The 20,548-nt window shown below is 38.3% G+C and overlaps 1 protein-coding gene across 1 annotated transcript in view; it reads left to right on the forward strand.

Annotated features, from left to right (window-relative positions):
- Positions 1 to 20,548, forward strand: part of LOC136858389 (Parkinson disease protein 7) — a 67,144-nt gene that overhangs the window by 33,059 nt on the left and 13,537 nt on the right. Inside the window, exons 3-4 of the mRNA XM_067137898.2 lie at positions 1,654 to 1,723; positions 5,431 to 5,556. Coding sequence (XP_066993999.1) covers positions 1,654 to 1,723; positions 5,431 to 5,556 — 196 coding nt within the window. The remainder of the gene's footprint in view (positions 1 to 1,653; positions 1,724 to 5,430; positions 5,557 to 20,548) is intronic.

Here is a 20,548-nt window from a genome sequence, read left to right on the forward strand (position 1 = left end):
AAGCATCATCGATTCAGTATTGAGCTATAGCAGCAGTCCCTTGGTCAGTATTACTATTGTTTTCCGTCAGTTCTGAGACTGAGGCATTGCGGGTCGGCTCCACTGATTGTTTAAAATTCATATCCATCCTCACGCTTTGAATTCTGGTCAGTGGAGGGTTTTGGATTTTTATTTTGTCATTGCATTTCGTCTCATTTTGTACCATCAGGGCCCGATGACCTAGATGTTAGGCTCCGTAAAACGACAAGCATCATCATCAAGCTTATTTTTTCTGGTGTACCAAATTAAGTTTCTTCAATCTTGTGCTGTCTCTTTTCAATTATATATATATTTTGCAATTTGTTTAACGACTCACTAACACATTGAAGATTTTTGGCAATGGAGGGATGGGAAAGGGCTAGGATTGGGAAGGTAGCGGCTATGGTCTTAATTAACGTACAGTCCCAGCATTTGCCTGGTGTGAAAATGGGAAACCATGGACAATCATCTTCAGGGTTGCCGATGGTGGGATTCGGACCCACTACCTCCCGAATGCAAGCTCACATCTGCATGACTATAGGCTAACCACATGGCCAACATGCTCGGTCAAGATTCTCTTGACCATCCTCTACAATACTTTTGTTGCATCTGCTATTTTTTGTTGTACTTTCAACAACTCCCTTCTATACTGTTCTTGTGTTTTATTCTTTCTGCCTTCAGTATCCTAACTCATAAAACTATGAACACTGAGCAATCTCTCATATTTGTCCTCTTGCTGTCACAAATCTCAGTTTAGAATTTTCAGCAGCATAATTCACTTCGTGCACGAACAGTAGGAATATAGCTACTGACCATACTTGCTCAGTCAAGTCTGTCGCAAGAAGTAGCCCGTTTTCTTCACTTCCCACCCCTCTTCTGCATTCCACTAGTATACTAGCTGTCAATCAACATGCGACAGGTCCGCTAGCGGGCTTTGCCTTGTGTTTCAAGTGCCAAACTGATTTGCGGCAGTTATAAAACGTGTACTACTACAATGACCGACAACAGTCATGAACAATGAAACTGGCGCATCTCATGGTCCCTCCAGAATTAAAACTCGTTGCTTACGATAATCTGTACGCAAATTAAAAAATTCTAACTCAGGCGCTTAAGATGTAATGACCTGGTGTTCTGTATATTACTGATGGTGGTTACGATAATTTGCCGGGCTGAGTGGCTCAGACGGTTAAGGCGTTGGCCTTCTAACCCCAACTTGGCAGGTTCTATCCTGGCTCAGTCCGGTGGTATTTAAAGGTGCTCAAATACGACAGCCCCGTGTCGGTAGATTTGCTGGCATGTAAAAGAACTCCTGCGGGACTAAATTCCGGCACCTTAGCGTCTCCGAAGACCATAAAAGTAGTTAGTGGGACGTAAATAAAATAACATTATTATTATTCATTGGTTACGATAATTTCTTTGTCTACGTTATTTTACCCTTTAGATTCATTTGATGCTTACGATACTTTGCCAGCATGTGCAGTGGAGTCTGATTGATATATAAACATCATAACCTCAATTTTGACGAAAATATCGCTTACGATAAATTGGCTTTCCAGGGACGATATACCTTGACATTTGTTTGTACCTTTCCATTACTTATTTTAATTGTTGTATTGCTCATTTTTCTCGTTCCAGTCATCTTTAGTTGGGAAGTTCCTAAAGGAGCAAGAGAAAGCTGGTCGTGTTGTGGCTGCTATATGTGCTGGTGAGTTTTTTGTTTGATTACAAGTCCTAGGTAAAACTTCAGTCAGTTCAATATATTCTATTAGAGAAAGTTGTATCATTAAATTAATTATTGTTAATTTAAAATAATACTTAATCTTAGGAATTTGATGTATGTATCATTGAGTATTAAAAGGTCTTAATATTGATGTAAGTGTAGTTTAGAGAATAGGACCCTCACCAGGATTACCTGATTCAAGAACTGGAAAAAATCCAAAGAAAAGCAGCTCGATTTGTTTTGGGTGATTTCCGACAAAAGAGTAACGTTACAAAAATGTTGCAAAGTTTGGGCTGGGAGGAATTGAAAGAAGGAGAGCTGCTCGACTAAGTGGTATGTTCCGAGCTGTCAGCAGAGAGATGGCATGGAATGACATTAATAGATGAATAAGTTTTAGTAGGAAAGATCACAATATGAAGATAAAGTTGGAATTCAAGAGGACAAACTGGGGCAAATTTTCATTTATCGGAAGGGGAGTTATGGATTGGAATAACTTACCAAGGGAGATGTTCAATAAATTTCCAATTTCTTTGAAATCATTTAGGAAAAGGCTAGGAAAACAACAGATAGGAAATCTGCCACCTGGGCGACTGCCCTAAATTCAGATCGAGATTGATTGATTGATTGATTGATTGATTGATTGATTGATTGATTGATTGATTGATTGATTGATTGATTGATTGATTGATTGATTGATTGAAAACATTAAGAACACTACTTTTTTAGTCTAATGTAGTAAGTCAGCTCTCCTCATGGATATGGATAGAATGACTGGGATGAGTAGTGTATTCTAGCAGTATGTAGATTATGCTCTGTAGCAGTAATATCGAGATCCCCCCCTCCCCTAAAGGGTGGCGAACATGGCGAACAAAAAATATATTGGTGTCCCACAAGGGTCAGCCGTGGGCCCTCTCCTATTCACTTTATATATAAATGATACCACCAGATCAGTTAAGCACTGCAAGTACCATCTTTATGCTGATCTGCAAATTTATTACCACACTAGAACTAATAATATACAACAGGCAATATGTAATGTAAATGCTGACCTTGAGCTAATTAATGGCTATGCAGTTGAAAACAACCTTAAATTAAACCCCCATAAAACGCAAGCCATTATCATCAGTACATCAAAGAATCTTCACATTTTAAAACAAAATTGCATTCCTCCCATAACTTTAAATGAAAATCCACAGCCTGTTTCCACGACCAGGTCAGGAATGGAATGAATGAAGCCCCATCTAGCATTGAGGATAGGAAATGTGCCAGCTGCCGAAGTCTGTCACACTCCTCTGGGGCAATGATAAATGACTGACAGATGAAATGGAATGTCAATGGAGTGTGTTGCTTGAATGAAATATGACAGGGAAAACCAGATTACCCACAGAAAAACCTGTCCTGCCTCTGCTTTGTCTAGCACAAATCTCATATGGAGTGACCGGGATTTGAACCATGGTATGCAGTGGTGAGAGGCTGGCGCACTGCCGCCTGAGCCACGGAAGCTTCCATAACTTTAAATAATACTGTTATACCCTATTGTGAATCAGTTTCTAACCTTGGAGTTATTATAACGGAAACTCTAAACTGGTCAGCGCAAGTTAAGAATATCTGTAAAAAGGTGTACTGTGGCTTGCACCCCTTAAAACGGTTCAGAAACCCTTAGGCACCCTATCAGAAGCCCTTAGACACAGTCTGATAACTGCATACGGGAGATAAATCTCCACAATGGAATTATTGCCTGCCTAGTAATTCCGAATGGAAAATTCTAAATTCCCATGGAGGGAATTAGATATTTTTCACCAATAGAGCATGTCAAAAACATATCAGATGTAAGGCCTCTCAGGCGCTCGCTCTATCAACCAGCGTTTCGTCTCAGGTCCGACACTAGACTCATCAGAGTGGGACATGTCAGACCCCACCCACTGACGCTGGGGTGTATGCAGGTGAACCTATCAGAAGCCCTTAGGCACAGTCTGATAACTGCATACGGGAGATAAATCTCCACAATGGAATTATTGCCCGCCTAGCAATTCCGAATGGAAAATTCTAAATTCCCATGGAGGTAATCCGATATTTTTCACCAATAAACGCTGGTTGATAGAGCTTTCGGTCTTAGTTTATATGTATGTATGTTCAGTCCGTCAGCGATGCCGCTGGTGGGATCCTCAACAGCTCTGCCATCAGCTGTCATAGATGGCCTAGGCATCACTGAAGAGGCGTACTAGGGAAATGAGGAGTGAGATAGTTTCCCGTTGCTTTCCCCACCGAGCCAGAGTTGCTATTACATATCATTCTGCCAAGCCCACTGAAATGCATACACCAACCGACCCTATGAGCAACATTTTCACACCATTCATAGCAGGGACTGGCTGCAGAAGGAATGGCATTACTAGCATCGCTCATACCTCAGTCACTTTCAAATTGTCAAAGCCAAGGATAAGACAGAGACAGATCTATGAAAGTAACAAAATTGCTCTAGCCTACACCAGAAGACATAGTGCACTGTAAACACTAGGTCCTGCCAGCAAAGGCATTTAGTTTATATGGGAGACCCTGTATAAATAGGGGGTCACACATTGACTTGTCTCAATCTCATCCTTGGCTTTCACAATATGAATTTTTAAGAAGGAAGCCATTCTTTTTCAGTGTTGACTCAGTTAATGTAACATATAACATACCTGCCAACTGTTCAGATTTACCTGGAAACTTTTTTTTTTTAACTCTTCTTTCGATTTTCCGATTTATTCTTACTTCTTCCTATTTTTGACCAATATAGCCTCCAGTATGGTCAATAGTCTTTCCCTAGGATAAAGTATAAATTCTTATGTGCTTGTAATTTACACAACCCCATTTTTAAGAGTACTTATTTGATGCTTTATTTTGCGAGTGTATCATCCGTGCTTTACAGAGAAGAGAGGCTAGCGCGTGCTAGCGGCTCAGTTAATCAAGATGAAAGAATAAGTTTGTTATTGCGTGGTTCGCGCACTGTTAACATCGTTTCTGCGCGTAGTTTCATTGGAGTTGTAGGCCACGTGTTTTTTCTTGCGGTTCTATGCTTTTCTCCCCTGTCAAAGTCATATGTTAATAATATATGAGACACATTAATCTGTTTTGTATGTGGTAGTTTTGCATATTTCTGTGCATTTATGTTCATTCTTACTTCATAATTTTAATGAATTGCATGTATTTCAGGGAGTTGTGTCGATGACAGTTTTTGGCCAAAAAACATAAGTGTTTCCTCCAAGTGTTCAGAGATACCTATAAAATTAAATTTCCATTCATTTTACAGTCTAATAAAGGGAACTATAATGCATTTTGTTGCGTGTGTCGGTGTGATATAAATATTATTATTCGTATGTATGTGTCATAAATGAGAATGATTAGGTGCATTTTCTTGTAACCATTTTTATGTTTTCTTAGTTTAAGATTTTAAATTTAATGGTCAATTCACATTGTAACTGTAGATATGTATGCCTTCTATCCTGTCCTTTTTTCACCTAGACTGTGGTGCAATATATGTGATTATTTCTAAAAGTTGGCAGGTATGATATAATTTTCAGTCTTGTCAAAACATGTTCAACATTATAATATTATAACATTATAACATTTCTGTATCTGCATTGTCATACATGTTCTTATTTTGAATATCTAATAAATAACTTTCAACCTTTGTTCAAATAACATTTTCTCAGCTCCCACTGCCTTGAAGGCCCATGGTATTGGTCTGGGGAAAAATGTAACTTCATATCCATCCACTAAGGAACAAATGATGGAAGGAGGAAAATACACTTACAAGGAAGAGCAAGTTGTTGTTGATGGTAAGTAGTTCTAATTATAAATGTAAGTATTGTGCTTCGCTAACATGTGATGAACACTAAATACGCTTCCTAATGAGATCAAATGTTTTAATTGTAAAAGAATCTTCTATTACTATAATGATTATATACTGTATCTGCCCTGCAGTTTCTGTTATATATTATCAGTGAAATTGAATGTAAAATATTAGTAAGAGAAAAGAAACTATTGACAAGTCAAGTAATATATAGAGCAGTTGATGAGGAACATGTAACAGGATAAAACAGAATGACAAGTCAGCATTGGAAGAGGGAGTAGTAGAAAAGGAGATCAGGACAAATATGCAAACATAAGAGGACAAGGAGAGTATCCACATCTACATACACTGCCATCTTCAAATTGACTCTATCCATGTAATCCCAGTTTTACATACATTTCTTCTCGGCCCCCTACCGTTGAGCTCGTTTCTGCTTCCCTGCTTCATCAAGAGGGCTGGAGTTTAAAACAATGAGGGTCCATTTTGACAAGTCTTCCGCTTTGGTCATGATGTGGGAAATGTGGGATAAGAAGGAAGTTGGATAAACACAGATGGCAAGGGACAAAAAGATGAATAAAGGTAGTAATAGACTAGGAGCACAGGATAAAAACAAAAGGTGAAAAAAATGAACCCAACTGGTCAAAGTAAGTAAGGGAGAAGAATATGACTTGCTTTGTCATTAATTTGTTGCTTTCCTTCTAAAATGAGTTGAATGTTGTTCATTACATACCTTGCACTATTAAAAAAATCATGGTTCCAAGGTACCTGGGCAAAACTGCAACAGTCACTCAGGGACCAGTTCTTTTAGTCTCACTCCTTTTTGTGTGTTGTTTATGTGGCTTTCTTTTTATCCCACTTTCCACCTCAAGACTGAAGCTGAAGATCTGTCAAAGTGGCCTCTCAGTGGCTGTTGCAGTTTTGGCCCTAGTACCTTGAGACCACAAATTTTTTCAGTAGTTTAAGGTGAACAACATTCAACCCATTCTGATCCCATCCCTGATTGATTTGAGAGGTTTTTTTTTCAGCATGATATTGCATGTGCACATTCTGTCCATACATCGCAACTGTCCTTTGCAAGATAATCCAGTGTCTCAGTCAGCATTATCAGATCTCTCCTTGATGCAAGATACAGTAAAACCCCTCCTTTACACTTTTCAAGCAAATGCAGAAAAATTGTGTAAACTGATGGAAATGGGTTTTACTCAAAAGTACGTGAAATGACCAGGAATCAATAATTTAGCTCTGTTGAAGAACTCTTAAGTAGAAGGCTACTTCTTTTAAAAAATAAACACTATTAATGATAATTTCCTGTTTCATCAAGCACTATACAAATAAGAAGCCTTCAAGTTCTGAAACCTTCAAATTTTATTTTCTGAAAAATAACAGAAATGTTATACTTGACAAAATTAGGCCTATCTAAATGTAAAACGATAAAATAATACCCAGAACTAACACAATTTATTGAAAATAACATAAATGAGAAAAATGATGGCAGCAAACACTTGAATAGCTGGGCAAAGAGGTCATCTTAAGTAACTTTATTAAACAGAAATATGAAACATGTCATTGTGCCTAGAAAAACTGATATGTTATAATATTTCAACACACAGCTCAGATGAGAAAGGTTCTGTCATCTGAGGTTCAGTATTGCATGAACTATATCAATGAATTTTCATTCTAAGTGATACATTTCCTGTGGGTTAGTATTTCTTCCGTCAAAATTGTCACATAACAGTATTTCAAGGTGCTACAGTGATATACAACAATCAAGTAAATTTAACTCTCACTATAAAAATCAGCAGAATTTCTACAAGTGAGTATGAAACACAACAATAAATTACAACCAAACCTTCACAGTAAAAATCATCAGATAGTTTAAATTATTTACAAGAGAAGATAAAATTAAAATTTAAAATTCACTATAAAATCAGCAGATATAAAATAAACAATCTGGAGGAGAACGTGTTGAAAAGAACCACATAAGGAAGTACAACTAGGCAACCATCCTGTATATAACACAAATCAGAGAGAAAAAAAATGGAAGGGGTCCGACACTTCGAAAAATGTTATTGGCCAAAGAAAGGTACGGGCCACGAAGGGCGTGGAAATGATAGACTCCCTAGGCCTCAAGTACTCTATACCGTCAGGGTCAGAAAAGAACATGAGTTGACCATGGGAGATAGGATAGATGAAAGTGAGGAGTCTGGCACAAGTAAGTAAAAGCAGTGCCAGGACTTAGCTAAGGGCCCCACGGTCGCCAAACCACGCTCCCCAAGTTGAGAGCCCTGGGGCTCCTTTTAGTTGCCTCTTATGACAGGCAGGGGGTACCGTGGGTGTTATTCTACTGCCCCCACCCACAGTGGGGGCTGTCTGCTAGCATCTTATATGAGTATTTTGTATGATGTATATAATATGCATATGATTCAGATAGTGACTTCATAAACACACATGTTATATTATTTTAACTTTTTCCTGGAGGTTTTAATTATTGGATTATTGATTATAAGTACATTGGGTTGGATATTGAATGAAATGTATGAGTGTGACTTAAAGAGAATTATCAAACAGCTGATCAATATGAAATATGGAAGTATTGAAAAGTTGGAATGCATTAATATGAATACATATTAAGAAATGATACTACAAATATCAAAGAAAGGGATAGAAGATATATTGGGGATAAGATTAAAGTTCACGTTACAGATGGGTAAAATAGAGAATTTCATAATATTGTCGTCGTGTCTAGAAAAACTGCAATGTTATATATTTCAGCTTAGAACTCTGACCAGAAATGTTCTGTCATCTAAGGTTCACTATTGCATGAACAAAATCAACTAATTTTATCCTAAGTGATTCATGTGCTGTGGGTCAGTATTTCTCCAACAACATTGTCACATAATGGTATTTCGAGGCACAACAATGATATATTATTTCTACGTGTAGCTATTAGATTTATTAGGGATTATGTTTTTAATAAGTTAGCAATGTGTGTTTTGAATGGTTTCTTTACTAGTCTGCCTGAATGATAACATTTCCCACCCTGTTTCTAAGATTTCATTAGGTTTGTGTTATTAGTAGGGCCCGGATTTATATGCACTAAAAAACCTGAAAATATGCGTGCAAATATGCACTAAAAAGTTACAATATATGCATGGAAAATAAGGAAATATGCTCTTAAAAACATGCAATTTTATTCACTTACCTATTTACAGGTATCATTTATTGCAAAAAGAAGCATCACAATAGGTAACTAGTAGTCTTTCAATGTTTTCTGGAGACAAACTATGTCTATTGTCCGTCAAAATGAGTTTATAGGCTGAAAATGATCGTTCTACATCAACTGACGTAATTGGACAGTACTTATACATGGGCACCAACGTTTCGGAGCATACATCTGGCAAGGATACCCTAGTTCCACTCAAGTATTGACTAATTAACTTAATCTTCTTCAGTCCTGGGTTCGAATTCAACACCTTTTCTAACTTGCATTTAATCTTCTCTCCAATTTCGCCTGGAGCGTAATTCAACGAAGATGCAGCTTTTTCAACGAGATCAAGTGATTCATGGAGGGGAGTACCAGAAGATTCTAAGCTCTCAATGGCTTTTGGAAGTTTAGAAAAATGTGCATGAATGAAATTCACATCTTGATAAACAGTAGCGGTTTCAAACACACATTTTGCATCACGGACACATGCAATATGTTCATCTTCAAGTTTTGTAACCACTTCTTTCACTTCATTAAAATGTTCCTGATAAAATGATACTGCAGATAACCATGTCCCCCACCTAGTCAGGTCAGGTTCAGGTGGCAAAGGAACTTCAGGTAGACAATCTTTGTAGAGCTGGACACGAGCTGGTGCTTTCAGAGCAGTTTCTTCTCACATCCAATTAAATTGTTAACAGCTGGAAACTGTGCGCGTATTTCTTCTGCAATGCGGTGTAATCCGTGCGCTAAACAGGTTACGTGCATGAGTTTTGGATAAAATACTTGGAGGGCCTTTGCTGCTTTCAACATATACGAAGCTGCATCTGTGAGTAGTACAAGCACTTTACAACAGTTAGTCTCAATTTCAGATGGCCACAATAGTCACAGAGACTCATTTACAAATCTTGCTATTGTGCTATGGTTGGTTTTCTCTAGTACTTTACAAGCAAGAAGATGTGGCTTACCGGGTTCGTCTGGATGTAATTTACCAACCACGAAATTTGCTATGTAATGGCCACACGAATCCGTTGTCTCATCCACAGATATCCAGACACAGTTCCTTCCGATATCAGAACGGATCAATTTCAGGGTAGATTCATATAGCGGAGGTAGGTAATTTTTCCTAAGAGTTGATTCATCTGGTATTTTTTGATTTATGCAATATTTCTCGAGAAATGATCGCAGAACTGGATTGTTTAATTTATTCCATGGAATGTTGCTGCATACGAAAGCCCGACAAAGATCATTTGAAAATGTATTAAGACTACAGGACTTGGGCTTTACCTGTGTAAAAAGTTGTTGTTGTGGTGTGCTGTTCTTCTCCTCCTTTGCTTTAATATGTGCAGTTGTTTTTGAATGCTGTTCAAGCTGAAATTTCTTTTCACATTTCACTTCCTTTGAGCAAACTTGACAGTACACGATGACACCATCTGTTGAATAGTCGCTATTACCCGACACCCACTGATTTAGTAAATCTCTTCTGCTGCTCTTTTCCTTAGGCATTTTTTAAAAACTAACACTTTTAGAAATGAGATGCAGGGCACTAAAATGGAACGTAACTAGTGAACTGAAGATACTTCTGTCCTGACCAAGTGCCCAGCCCCCTGAGATTATCTGCTGTGGTAGAGAAAGGAATTCAGGGAAGTCCAGCCTGCCTACCCACACCTAAGCTATCTCTTGCCATTTTCAGTTGTGAAAGTAAAGTGCCGTTACACAGACAGTCGAAAATACCAACTAGCGAGGGATGCACATAAAATAGGCAACTAGCTAGGGATGTACAAAACAGTTTTATTTTAGTAGTTCTTGTAATTATCCTTAAATTCAGACATTATATACCGGAATATGCTGTTACGTCTAGAATATGCACTAACCCTCAAAATATGTCAAAATATGCAATTTCATATGCGCATATGCATTTTTTAAAAATCCGGGCCCTACTTTAGTATTCTTACGATATCGAGAGGCTCCTAACCTGGTAGTTCTAGCATTACTTTCACTTACTTGTGCCAGGGTCCTGATTTCATCTATCCTGTCTTACCTCACTTGGCCAGCTCTTGTTTTTCCCCCCGACTCGGACGTTATTAGGTTGCGAGGCCTAGGGAGTCTTTCATTTTCAAGTCCTTCACAGCCCTTGTCTTTCTTTTGCTGATGCCTTCACTTTTCAAAGTGTCAAACCCCTTCAATTTTTCCTCTCTTAGAGTTAATAGAGGATGGTTGCCTAGTTGTACTTCCTCTTAAAGCAGTTATCACTACCATTCTTCTATGTCAGTAACTAGAATGATGAATGTTTAAATATATTGGTTAAAACAGAAATAAATTTTATAGATAATATTTATGCTAATTAAGAAAGTGTTAAAATTCCAATTTACTGAGCAAATTGGCCGTGCAGTTAGGAGCGCACGGCTGTGAACTTGCATCCGGGAGATAGTGGGTTCAAATCCCACTGTCGGCAACCCTGAAGATGGTTTTCCGTGGCTTCCCCTTTTCACACCAGGCAGATGCTAGGGCTGTATAATAATTAAAGCCATGGCCGCTTCCTTCCAACTCCTAGGCCTTTCCTATCCCATCGTCACCATAAGACCTATCTGTGTCAGTGCGACGTAAAGCCACTAACCATTCACGCTAGGTAAATACTGGGATTGTACCTTAAGACCACAGCCACCTTCCCGATCATAGTCCTTTCCCATCCTTATGTCACCGAAAACCTTTGATGTGTTAGTGTGATGTTAAACAAGTAGCGAAAAAGAAAAATTAAATTTTGAATATAAGGATAAAGGAAAACATGATATAGAGCTGTGACAAACTCTTGATATAAGGATGTTAATTTTGTAGTTACACTATCACAATAAAAGAAAAAAAGAAGTTGGATATTTTATATTGTTTGCACTTCTTTTCTCATTTTTTTCAACTTTTTTTTTCAAGTTCATGTTTTATGTATGTCTACCCCTCAGTCCTATTTCCTGATATGGGATCGGGAATGGGGTGAAATGAAATTACATGGCATGTTTTCACAGCCAGATGCCCTTCCTGTCGACAACACCAGTCGAGGAACTAATGAAGAGTAACTGAATGACAGTGTAAGAAATTGGGTGAGGAAGTGGAAGGAATCTGCTGTGGTGTATAAATAAGAACTGTCCTAGCATTTACCTGGAACTGAAAATGGTATACCACAGAAAACTACAGTCAAAACCAGGTAAAACCAGGAAACGACTCTGAAGGGATCGCCAATTAACAGTCTTTATAGGCGGTAGTTGCACAAACCGGGTTTTTTTAAAAAGAAAAAACATCATATCTCTTAAGTTTTAGGCTGCACACTTACATGGTTAATTAACATAATAAAGTCAAAACTTCAAAAAACATAAGTGAAATAAGTACTGTATTTGCAGTACAGTATTTGTAGATTGAGACAGAGGAATTTTTCTTGTAATGTTTACACAGTACGTGGCGGGGAACAAGAGAGAAGCCTCCCCGCAGGATGTGTTAAGAATATTAATTAAATTCATCCGGGCGTTACCTGGGCAATGGACTAGGACATTTCCTAGACGGCTGATTCTCTCACACCAGAAGCATCTTTTGTAAAATATTTCATTCACGTGACCACCTAGAATTTAACATGACAGAAACGAAATATCAAAGTAAGTCCTTTTCAGGACCCAAGTTTACAATCGTGTCTTTTAACACTGAAGGCATATCATCTTGTAAAGAAGAGTTGCTGAGCCTAGTTTGTAGAGAGCAAAACATTGACGTTGCATGCATCCAAGAATCCCAGAGAGATATTAACCAGATGCAACCCAGAATTCATGGCATGTGACTTATTGCTGAAATACCTCATAGCTAATATGGAAGTGCCATATTTACAAAACCTGAAACTTTGATTCTCTCAATGGCATTTACAATAGAGAATGAGATTGAAATTACAACAATTGAACTTTCCAACTGTACAGTTACATCGATCTACAAGCCTCCAGCCTCCAATTTCTCCTTCAAAGAACCAGTGAACTTTAGAAACCAGAGGGTGAATTTTGTGGTGAAGATTTTAATTGTCACAGTACCGTATGGGGATATGAATACAGTGATGACAATGGTGAACTACTACAACACTGGGCAGATGCTATGGAACTCTCTCTTATTCATGATAGTAAACTGCCACCTTCTTTTAACAGTAGCCGTTGGAAAAGAGGATATAATCCAGATTTTATCTTCGTCACTAACAACAATGCAGCAAGGGAGTATGCAACCCAGTTCCCAAGTCTCAACACAGACCAATCCTGTATCAGTTTTACTCCACTATCCGACCACAGTATGTTCCCTTTCGTTGTAGATACAATTTCAAAAAAAGCAGACTGGTCAAAATTCTCCGCTGTACTGGATGATATGGTCCAAAACATCAAACCAGTTCCTGAAGCATATGAACAGTTCACTGAGGCTGTTAAGAAAAGTTCTTGTAAATCTATTCCCCATGGATGTCGCACCAGTTACATCGAAAGTCTTATTCTGGATGCAGTCTCGCAACTAGAGGACTACTACAAGCTATTCGAATATAACCCAATGGACGAGGAAACTAATAAAGCAGCACACGCCCTAACTTCTCTAATAGCCTCATTGAAAAGAGAGAGCTGGTCAAAATTAATGGAAGAAGGATATGACGCAGAGCAGCCAAAAGGCCTGGAGACTCCTAAAGAAGCTGAGCAGAGATCCAACCATGAGTAACACACATTCTTCTGTTACAGCCAATCAGATTGACCACCAACTTCTCATGAATGGCAAAATAAAACAAGAAGCCAAAACCCGGAGAACTATGTTGAAAGTACCTGTGGGTAGGAATGAAGAAATATCTGAGCTCATGCAAAATTTCAATTTCACTGAGTTGGAAAATGCAGTAATCAAGTGCAAATCAGGTAAAGCTGTGGGTCTGGATGATATGCAAGTTGAGCAAATAAAGAATTTTGGAAGAAACATGAAAGAATGGTTGCTACAGTTTTATAATAACTACCTAGAGATGTCCAAGATTCCAAAATTGTGGAGCAAAGCACATGTAATTGCTGTTCTGAAGCCTGAAAAGGACAGCAGTGACCCCAGGAACTACAGACCTGTCCTGTGCCACCTATCTAAGATTTTAGAAAGGATGTACTCAACAGACTCATCCAGACTATCAACAAAAACCTCATTCCACAACAGGCAGGCTTTAGACCAGGCAAGAATGCTGTTGCACAAGTTCTCAACCTCACACAGTACATTGAGGATGGTTTTGAAAATCGACAAATTACAGGGGTAGCTTTTATTGACCTCAGTGCTGCATATGATACAGTGAACCACCGTATACTGCTTCATAAGATCTTTACACTTACCAAAGATTCAAAACTTACCAGATTAATGTCAACCTTGTTGCAGAACCACAGGTTTTTTGTTGACTTTCAAGGGCAAAGAAGCAGATGGAGATCACAGAGAAATGGATTGCCCCAAAGAAGTGTACTGGCTCTATTGCTATTTAATATTTATACCAATGACCAACCACTCCCTAGCAAAACAAGAAGTTTCATATATGCAGACGATCTTGCACTAGCCTGCCAGAGTGCAACTTTTGAAGAGGTAGAACTCACTCTTGACAGTGCTCTGAAGGAATAAGGCACAAATCTCAAGGCTAACCACCTAAAGCCGAATCCATCAAAATCTTTGCTTTGTGCTTTCCACCTCAAGAACAAAGAGGCATCAAGGAAATTACATGTCTCCTGGAATGGAACCCCCTTGGAACATTCTTTCACTCCACCCCTAGGGATAAGGCTGGACCGCTCCCTCACTTTCAGAAAACACTGTTCCAACATCAAACACTAAATCAGTGCCAGAAACAACATCCTGAGGAAGCTGAGAGGTACAAACTGGGGTGCAAAGCCACAAGTTCTTAGAACCACTGCATTGGCTCTGTGTTACTCTGCTGCAGAATACGCATCCCCTGTGTGGTATAGATCATCCCACGCCAAGACTGTGGACCCTGCCCTAAATGAAGCTTGTGGATTAATCACAGGATGCCTGAAACCTACCCCTGTTGAGAAGATATACTATCTTGCTGGCGTTGCACCTCCAAGTATTCGTTGAGAAGTCGCTGCTGATCAAGAACGACTGAAGGTTGAGAACATTGAAGCTCATGCACTGTTTGGTCACCAACAATCTCAATCTAGGCTGAAGTCCAGGAAAAGTTTCCTCCAGACATCAAAGCCCTTGAAAGGACCACCAGATAAGGCAAGACTTTCCTTGTGGAAATCGAAGCAACAAGAATGGATGGAGCTGCAAGAACAACTTCCGGCTGGCTACAATGAAGACTGGAGTGTTAGGAGGTCCCTTAACCGATTAAGAACTGGTGTCGGCAGGGCTAAGTCCTCACTTAAGTTATGGGGCTTCACATCAGAGGACAGCAAATGCGACTGTGGTGAAGAACAAACAGTCAGCCATATGTATCAATGTCCTCTCTGTCCATTTTCATGCTCAGAGCAAGATTTAATGCTTGCTGATGACAACGCCCTAGGTGTGGCTCAGTTTTGGAAAAACACCATCTAGATGTACAGTAAATTTGGTTAATTTACTTTGTCTGTTAATTTTTGTAAATAATTTAATTATTACTTTATTTTTAAGTGTATGATTAAGTATGCTTCTGACACAAGTAAATAAATAAATAAATAAATAAATAGTACGTAGCCTACAGCAAAATATAAAATAATAAGTGACAAAAGAGGTAACAATAATGTACATTGATCAGTAATGTTGCAAACGATCTTGGCTAATAAATGAGATGTTCTCTCTGTCCTTCCAAATTGTAGAAATCATTGAGTCTGATACACCCAATTACTTTGCGATGATGACGTTTGTTTCCCCCATTTCGCGACCGCCATATTATTTGTGACTTCTCTCCAGTTTAAACACTTTGTTTCTTTTGCGACGTCTTATAGTTATACTTGCCTTGACTGCTTAACAGACAGACTGATTTGAAATCTACAATCTATTGAAAACAAGCTTTATATTGTTGTCAGTGATCCCAAAATTCGTAACAAACAAAAGCCTGCATTGGACTTTATAGTCTATAAAGTTATGCAAATATTTAATAAAATGACGCTGTTTTATATGATATGTCACAATAAGCGATGCTGTGCTAAGTGGGTTTTCTTTAAATACAGTGTTTATATAGGATTTCGACAGGACAGTTTCATTTCGCCGTTAAATCCAAGTTGTGAAAAGCGATGTTGCAATAAACGTTTTCGACTGTATTCTCATGACAGGTGATGATGGGGTTTGAACCCACTCGTCTCCCGAATGCTGAGTTTGGCTCCATAGTTGTAGCATGTTAACATGAATAGCCAATCCGCTTGGTTTTTAAGTTCATAAGGGTGATTAAGTGTAGCATCACCACCATATGAAATTGAGAGGAACTTCCTCGGCGTTTCCAGGGTTGAAAAAGCATCTCCTATCAAAGGTATCCTGTCACTGACTTCACAATCATCAGAGTCAGTGTTGTGATCTTCTTGCATATGTTTCTCAATGATGTCCTCAATAGCATGTTCTTCCAAAGTGAAGATATTTCCATCAATTTAGATGCTATGGCGTTTAGTACCAGGTGCAGATCTTTTGAATTGTGTCATGATGAGGATTAAATGATGTTGAAGTTGAAACATACACCTAGCCCCCATGCCAGTGGAATTAACCAGTTATGGTTAAAATTCCTGAGCCTGTCAGGAATCGAACCCGGGATCCCTGTGACCGAAGGCCAGCATGCTAACCATTTAGCCATGAAGTCTGCAGATGATGTATGAAGTCTCAGAGTGGAGCTATTCCCAGTCAGTATTCTTCTCCTTCTTGACAGAAGCCTGCTTTCTTGAAGCAGCTGGATGTAGTTGCAGTGCTTCATGCCATGCTTTGGCAACCAGGTCCAGAGCATCTAAAATATCCACAATGGATACCAATAAATGGCTTAAATATTGTTTTTATTAACCCATTGAGCCCGGCATATTTGTTGGATTGAAACTGCATTGGCGCTGGGATTATTTTGGAGGAAATATAGTGGCGCTTCATATCACGAGAAATTTCTTAGTTACAAGACCATTAAAGATTTAAATATACATAAACACAAAAGGCTTCCATACCACAAACTGCGGAACAAGGAATACAGTAAAACACTTTATTTTATTAGCATCACGGGACCGTAGGCCTACTCAGTCCGCCTGCTGAGCTGTAACCCAGTTTTCTCTTTGCACTTTCTCTTCGATTTCCACATCTATTTGTTATTCAGGAGCATTGCTCACACTAGTACTAATATTACTACTAATTTCACTGAAAAAATCACATTCCTAATCATCATTACTTCCTAAAAGGGGTTATATATCTGTAAATATCAGTTCTATACTGGCAGCCATCTTGTTTACAGGCGAGTCTCAAAGGTAGAGATAGCCCACTTCAAACTAATATTACCAAGCACACTATCGATATATATTACCAAAGAGCATATAACATTGCAAAGAAAGAGTCCCTACACAAATCACAAATGCAACTCACTCTGCCATCTCTTGAGGAAAAGTAGAATTACGTAGTAAAGTGAGACAACGGAACAGTTCCGTGGTCCGGCGTTTGGTCCACCGAGACGAAGCACGGAACGATTCCATGGCTCGGGCCCAATGAGTTAAAATATTTATTCTTACCTGAAATTTAAAAGATCTGTTAAAAGTATTGTCCATCAGCATTAATTCCATTCCATTTTTATGTGCTTGGAGAGTTAACATATTGTTTTTGTACATTTTTCTGGTGAAACTTGGATAATACTACTCTCATAAACTAGTCCTGTAAAAGAAATACACCATGGAAGATTTGTATTATTACCTTATTTACTAACGTAATCCTCACTCTTGCTTATTTCATGCATCCCTTCTTGAAGACGAAATAGTGGAAGAATTAGTCCCAGCATTTTTTCACGCATCCCATCCAACATATCAGTTGTAGTTGAGCCGCTGAGAGCCGAAGTGATATAACTCAATTTTTCCCAATTCTGAGAACTAAAAGGTTTTGCATTTCATTGAATGTAAATTCATGCTTTACAATAATTCATTATTTGTTTGATGAAATATACAAATGAAATATTAAAATTTTGTTTACTAAAGACATTTTAGTTTTTGTAGCTTAAGTTGCTTTGTATAGTCCCTAAAATAAGGGTACCACTTTTTCTCTCAGTAGTTTACTCATAGTGAAAGCATCAAACAATATCTCAATGGAGTCGTGGGAAAACCATTTCAAAAGCATTCTCAACCTCCAACAACGATCAACAGCTTTTGAATTAACTCCAGTAACAATGACGGGAAATCACATCCCCATAACGAGGCAGGAAATACATAATACAATAACAGCAGCAAAACATGGAAAGGCCCCCGGCCCAGACAGCATTTGCACAGAACACCTGAAAGACTGAAAGACTCTCTACCTGTCATGCTAGACTACTGGGTAGAACTATTCAACACATGCATGCACACTGGGGAAATTCCAGAGCAATGGAGATTGTCAACAATCAAAATGATATTTAAGAAAGGAGAAACTGACAATCCTGATTCATATCAAGGTATAGCCCTCGAAAATACATTATTCAAAATCTTCATGAAAATCTTAACAATCAGGCTTGCAGAAGAAATAGACTCCCAGATACCAGAAAATCAATTCGGCTTCCGAAAGGGAAGAAGCACACTACATGCCGTAAAATACCTAATAGAACAAGTCTAAGATACATTGAGGCATCCAGGAAAGAAATATTTTGTAGTCTTCGTAGACTATAGTAAGGCTTTTGACCTTGTTGATAGAGCAACACTCATCCGGAAACTCAATTACGTAATAGGAGCTACACATCCGATAGCAGTCATAATCTCGAATATCCTCAAATATAACTACTGTATGTCCAAATATCAGACAACATAACCCTATCCAAAAACGTAACCCAAACAAACAGAGTCCTACAAGGTGACCCAATCAGCCCAATTTTATTCAACATCATGACAGCAGACATCACAGATACCTCAGCATTGCTTATACTTTACGCAGATGATATGGCAATAGGCTCAGAAAACATAAAAGAGCTCCAAGAGGTCCTCAATAGGCTCACATCATGGGCAGAAAGAAACGGTTTGCAAATAAACCACAACAAAACTAAACAAATGACCTTTAGGAAAGGAGGAAAACATGCACCTAAAAATACAATAACCATGCACAACAAACCTCTGGAAGTGTGCCGAAATTCAAGTACCTTGGAGTCACCCTCCAAACAACTCTAACATCCTACAATATCCACGTCAAAGAAAGAGCAGCCGCAGCAATAAAAGCCATCTACAACATTCAACAACCTCAACAAATATCATTGGGTACAGCAATGCTACTGTTCAGGACAGCCATATCACCAATAGCAACCTATGGGATTAGCATCACCTGGGAAAAACTCGCACTCAGCGACCTGATGACAATAGAAAAAGTCAAGGCCAGATTTCTCAAGAAAATACTAGGCATTGGAAAGTCAGCCCCTTCAAAGTTAACATATGTTCTAACCAAGGAGGACTACTTCATTGACGATACCAAAACACAGTTTTGTCTACCAAACACCAAGCCCTACGAGAATGCACGCCAAACTTTAAACGAGAAAAGGAATGCTATTTGGTCCGACTTCTATTCCACGGACGCTATAATGACGGAAGAGTAGACGTAAGCAAATTACGAGCTAGGGCACGTAATTACATGTTACGCCACTCATGGATTTCACCACAGATTCTGCCAAACCAAAAACTTCCACCAGCCGAACGAAGACTGTATATGTAACCTGTGCAATGATCATTGTGAAAGATACCATGCACAAAACTGCAAAATGAGGACAACCTCAATAATAAGAATGGCATTAGCATAGTTGACCATCTGTGCAAAAACTGTTTTTGCACATTGTGCACTTTTCATTTAATAATAATAAAGGTAAAGTGGTATAAATCAAGAATTGTACTATTCTTATAAATTAATGTTCTGGTGAATTTGAATACAAGGGAAGGAATAAGTTGCTTTAACTGCCAATATTACAATTTATTTGTAAAATAATTCTTAATGAAACATAATCTGTTATAGTAAATGTGAAATTGCATTTATGGTTCCTATTATGTATTTTTCTCTCACGGATTGAGTTAAAATAATTGGAATTTTGTTGTTAAATGCCGTTGATGTTGATTTCAGAAACAGAGACTGCTCAGAAGTGGTACCATTCTCCATAAATGTAGCTGTAGTATTTATAATATTTGTTTTGTAGTACTTTGCAATTGTTGGATCTGACAAAAAACACGTTTCTAAATACTCCACTTTGTTGTTATTGAAATAACCATTGTCAGAACCTCCACAACCACTGTAAAATTCATAGTCTGGATCGTTCATGGTCAGTCCTGGAAATAAAAGCTAGGTGTTGACCTCTAGATTTATACATGTTTTGACCTAAAACACATCTGCTGTGATTTCACTCTGCTTAACCTATTGTGAACTGCATTTTCTGGTGTCACAATCAGTTTTATTTACAGTAAAACTCAACCTGGGACTTCAATTTAAAGGGAGCAAGAATGGTGTTTGGAAAGCATCAGTAGACACAGAATACATGAAGGAGGGAAAAAAAAAAAACATCCAACCTCATAAACTTAACCTCGATTAATTAAAATGCTTAATTGGCATGCAAAATTCTGTTCTATGCTTTTTGTGTATAGAATCATGATGTAAGTAACAAAGTAATATGTAC

Source organism: Anabrus simplex, chromosome 1, assembly GCF_040414725.1.
Source record: "Anabrus simplex isolate iqAnaSimp1 chromosome 1, ASM4041472v1, whole genome shotgun sequence".
NCBI lineage: Eukaryota > Metazoa > Arthropoda > Insecta > Orthoptera > Tettigoniidae > Anabrus > Anabrus simplex.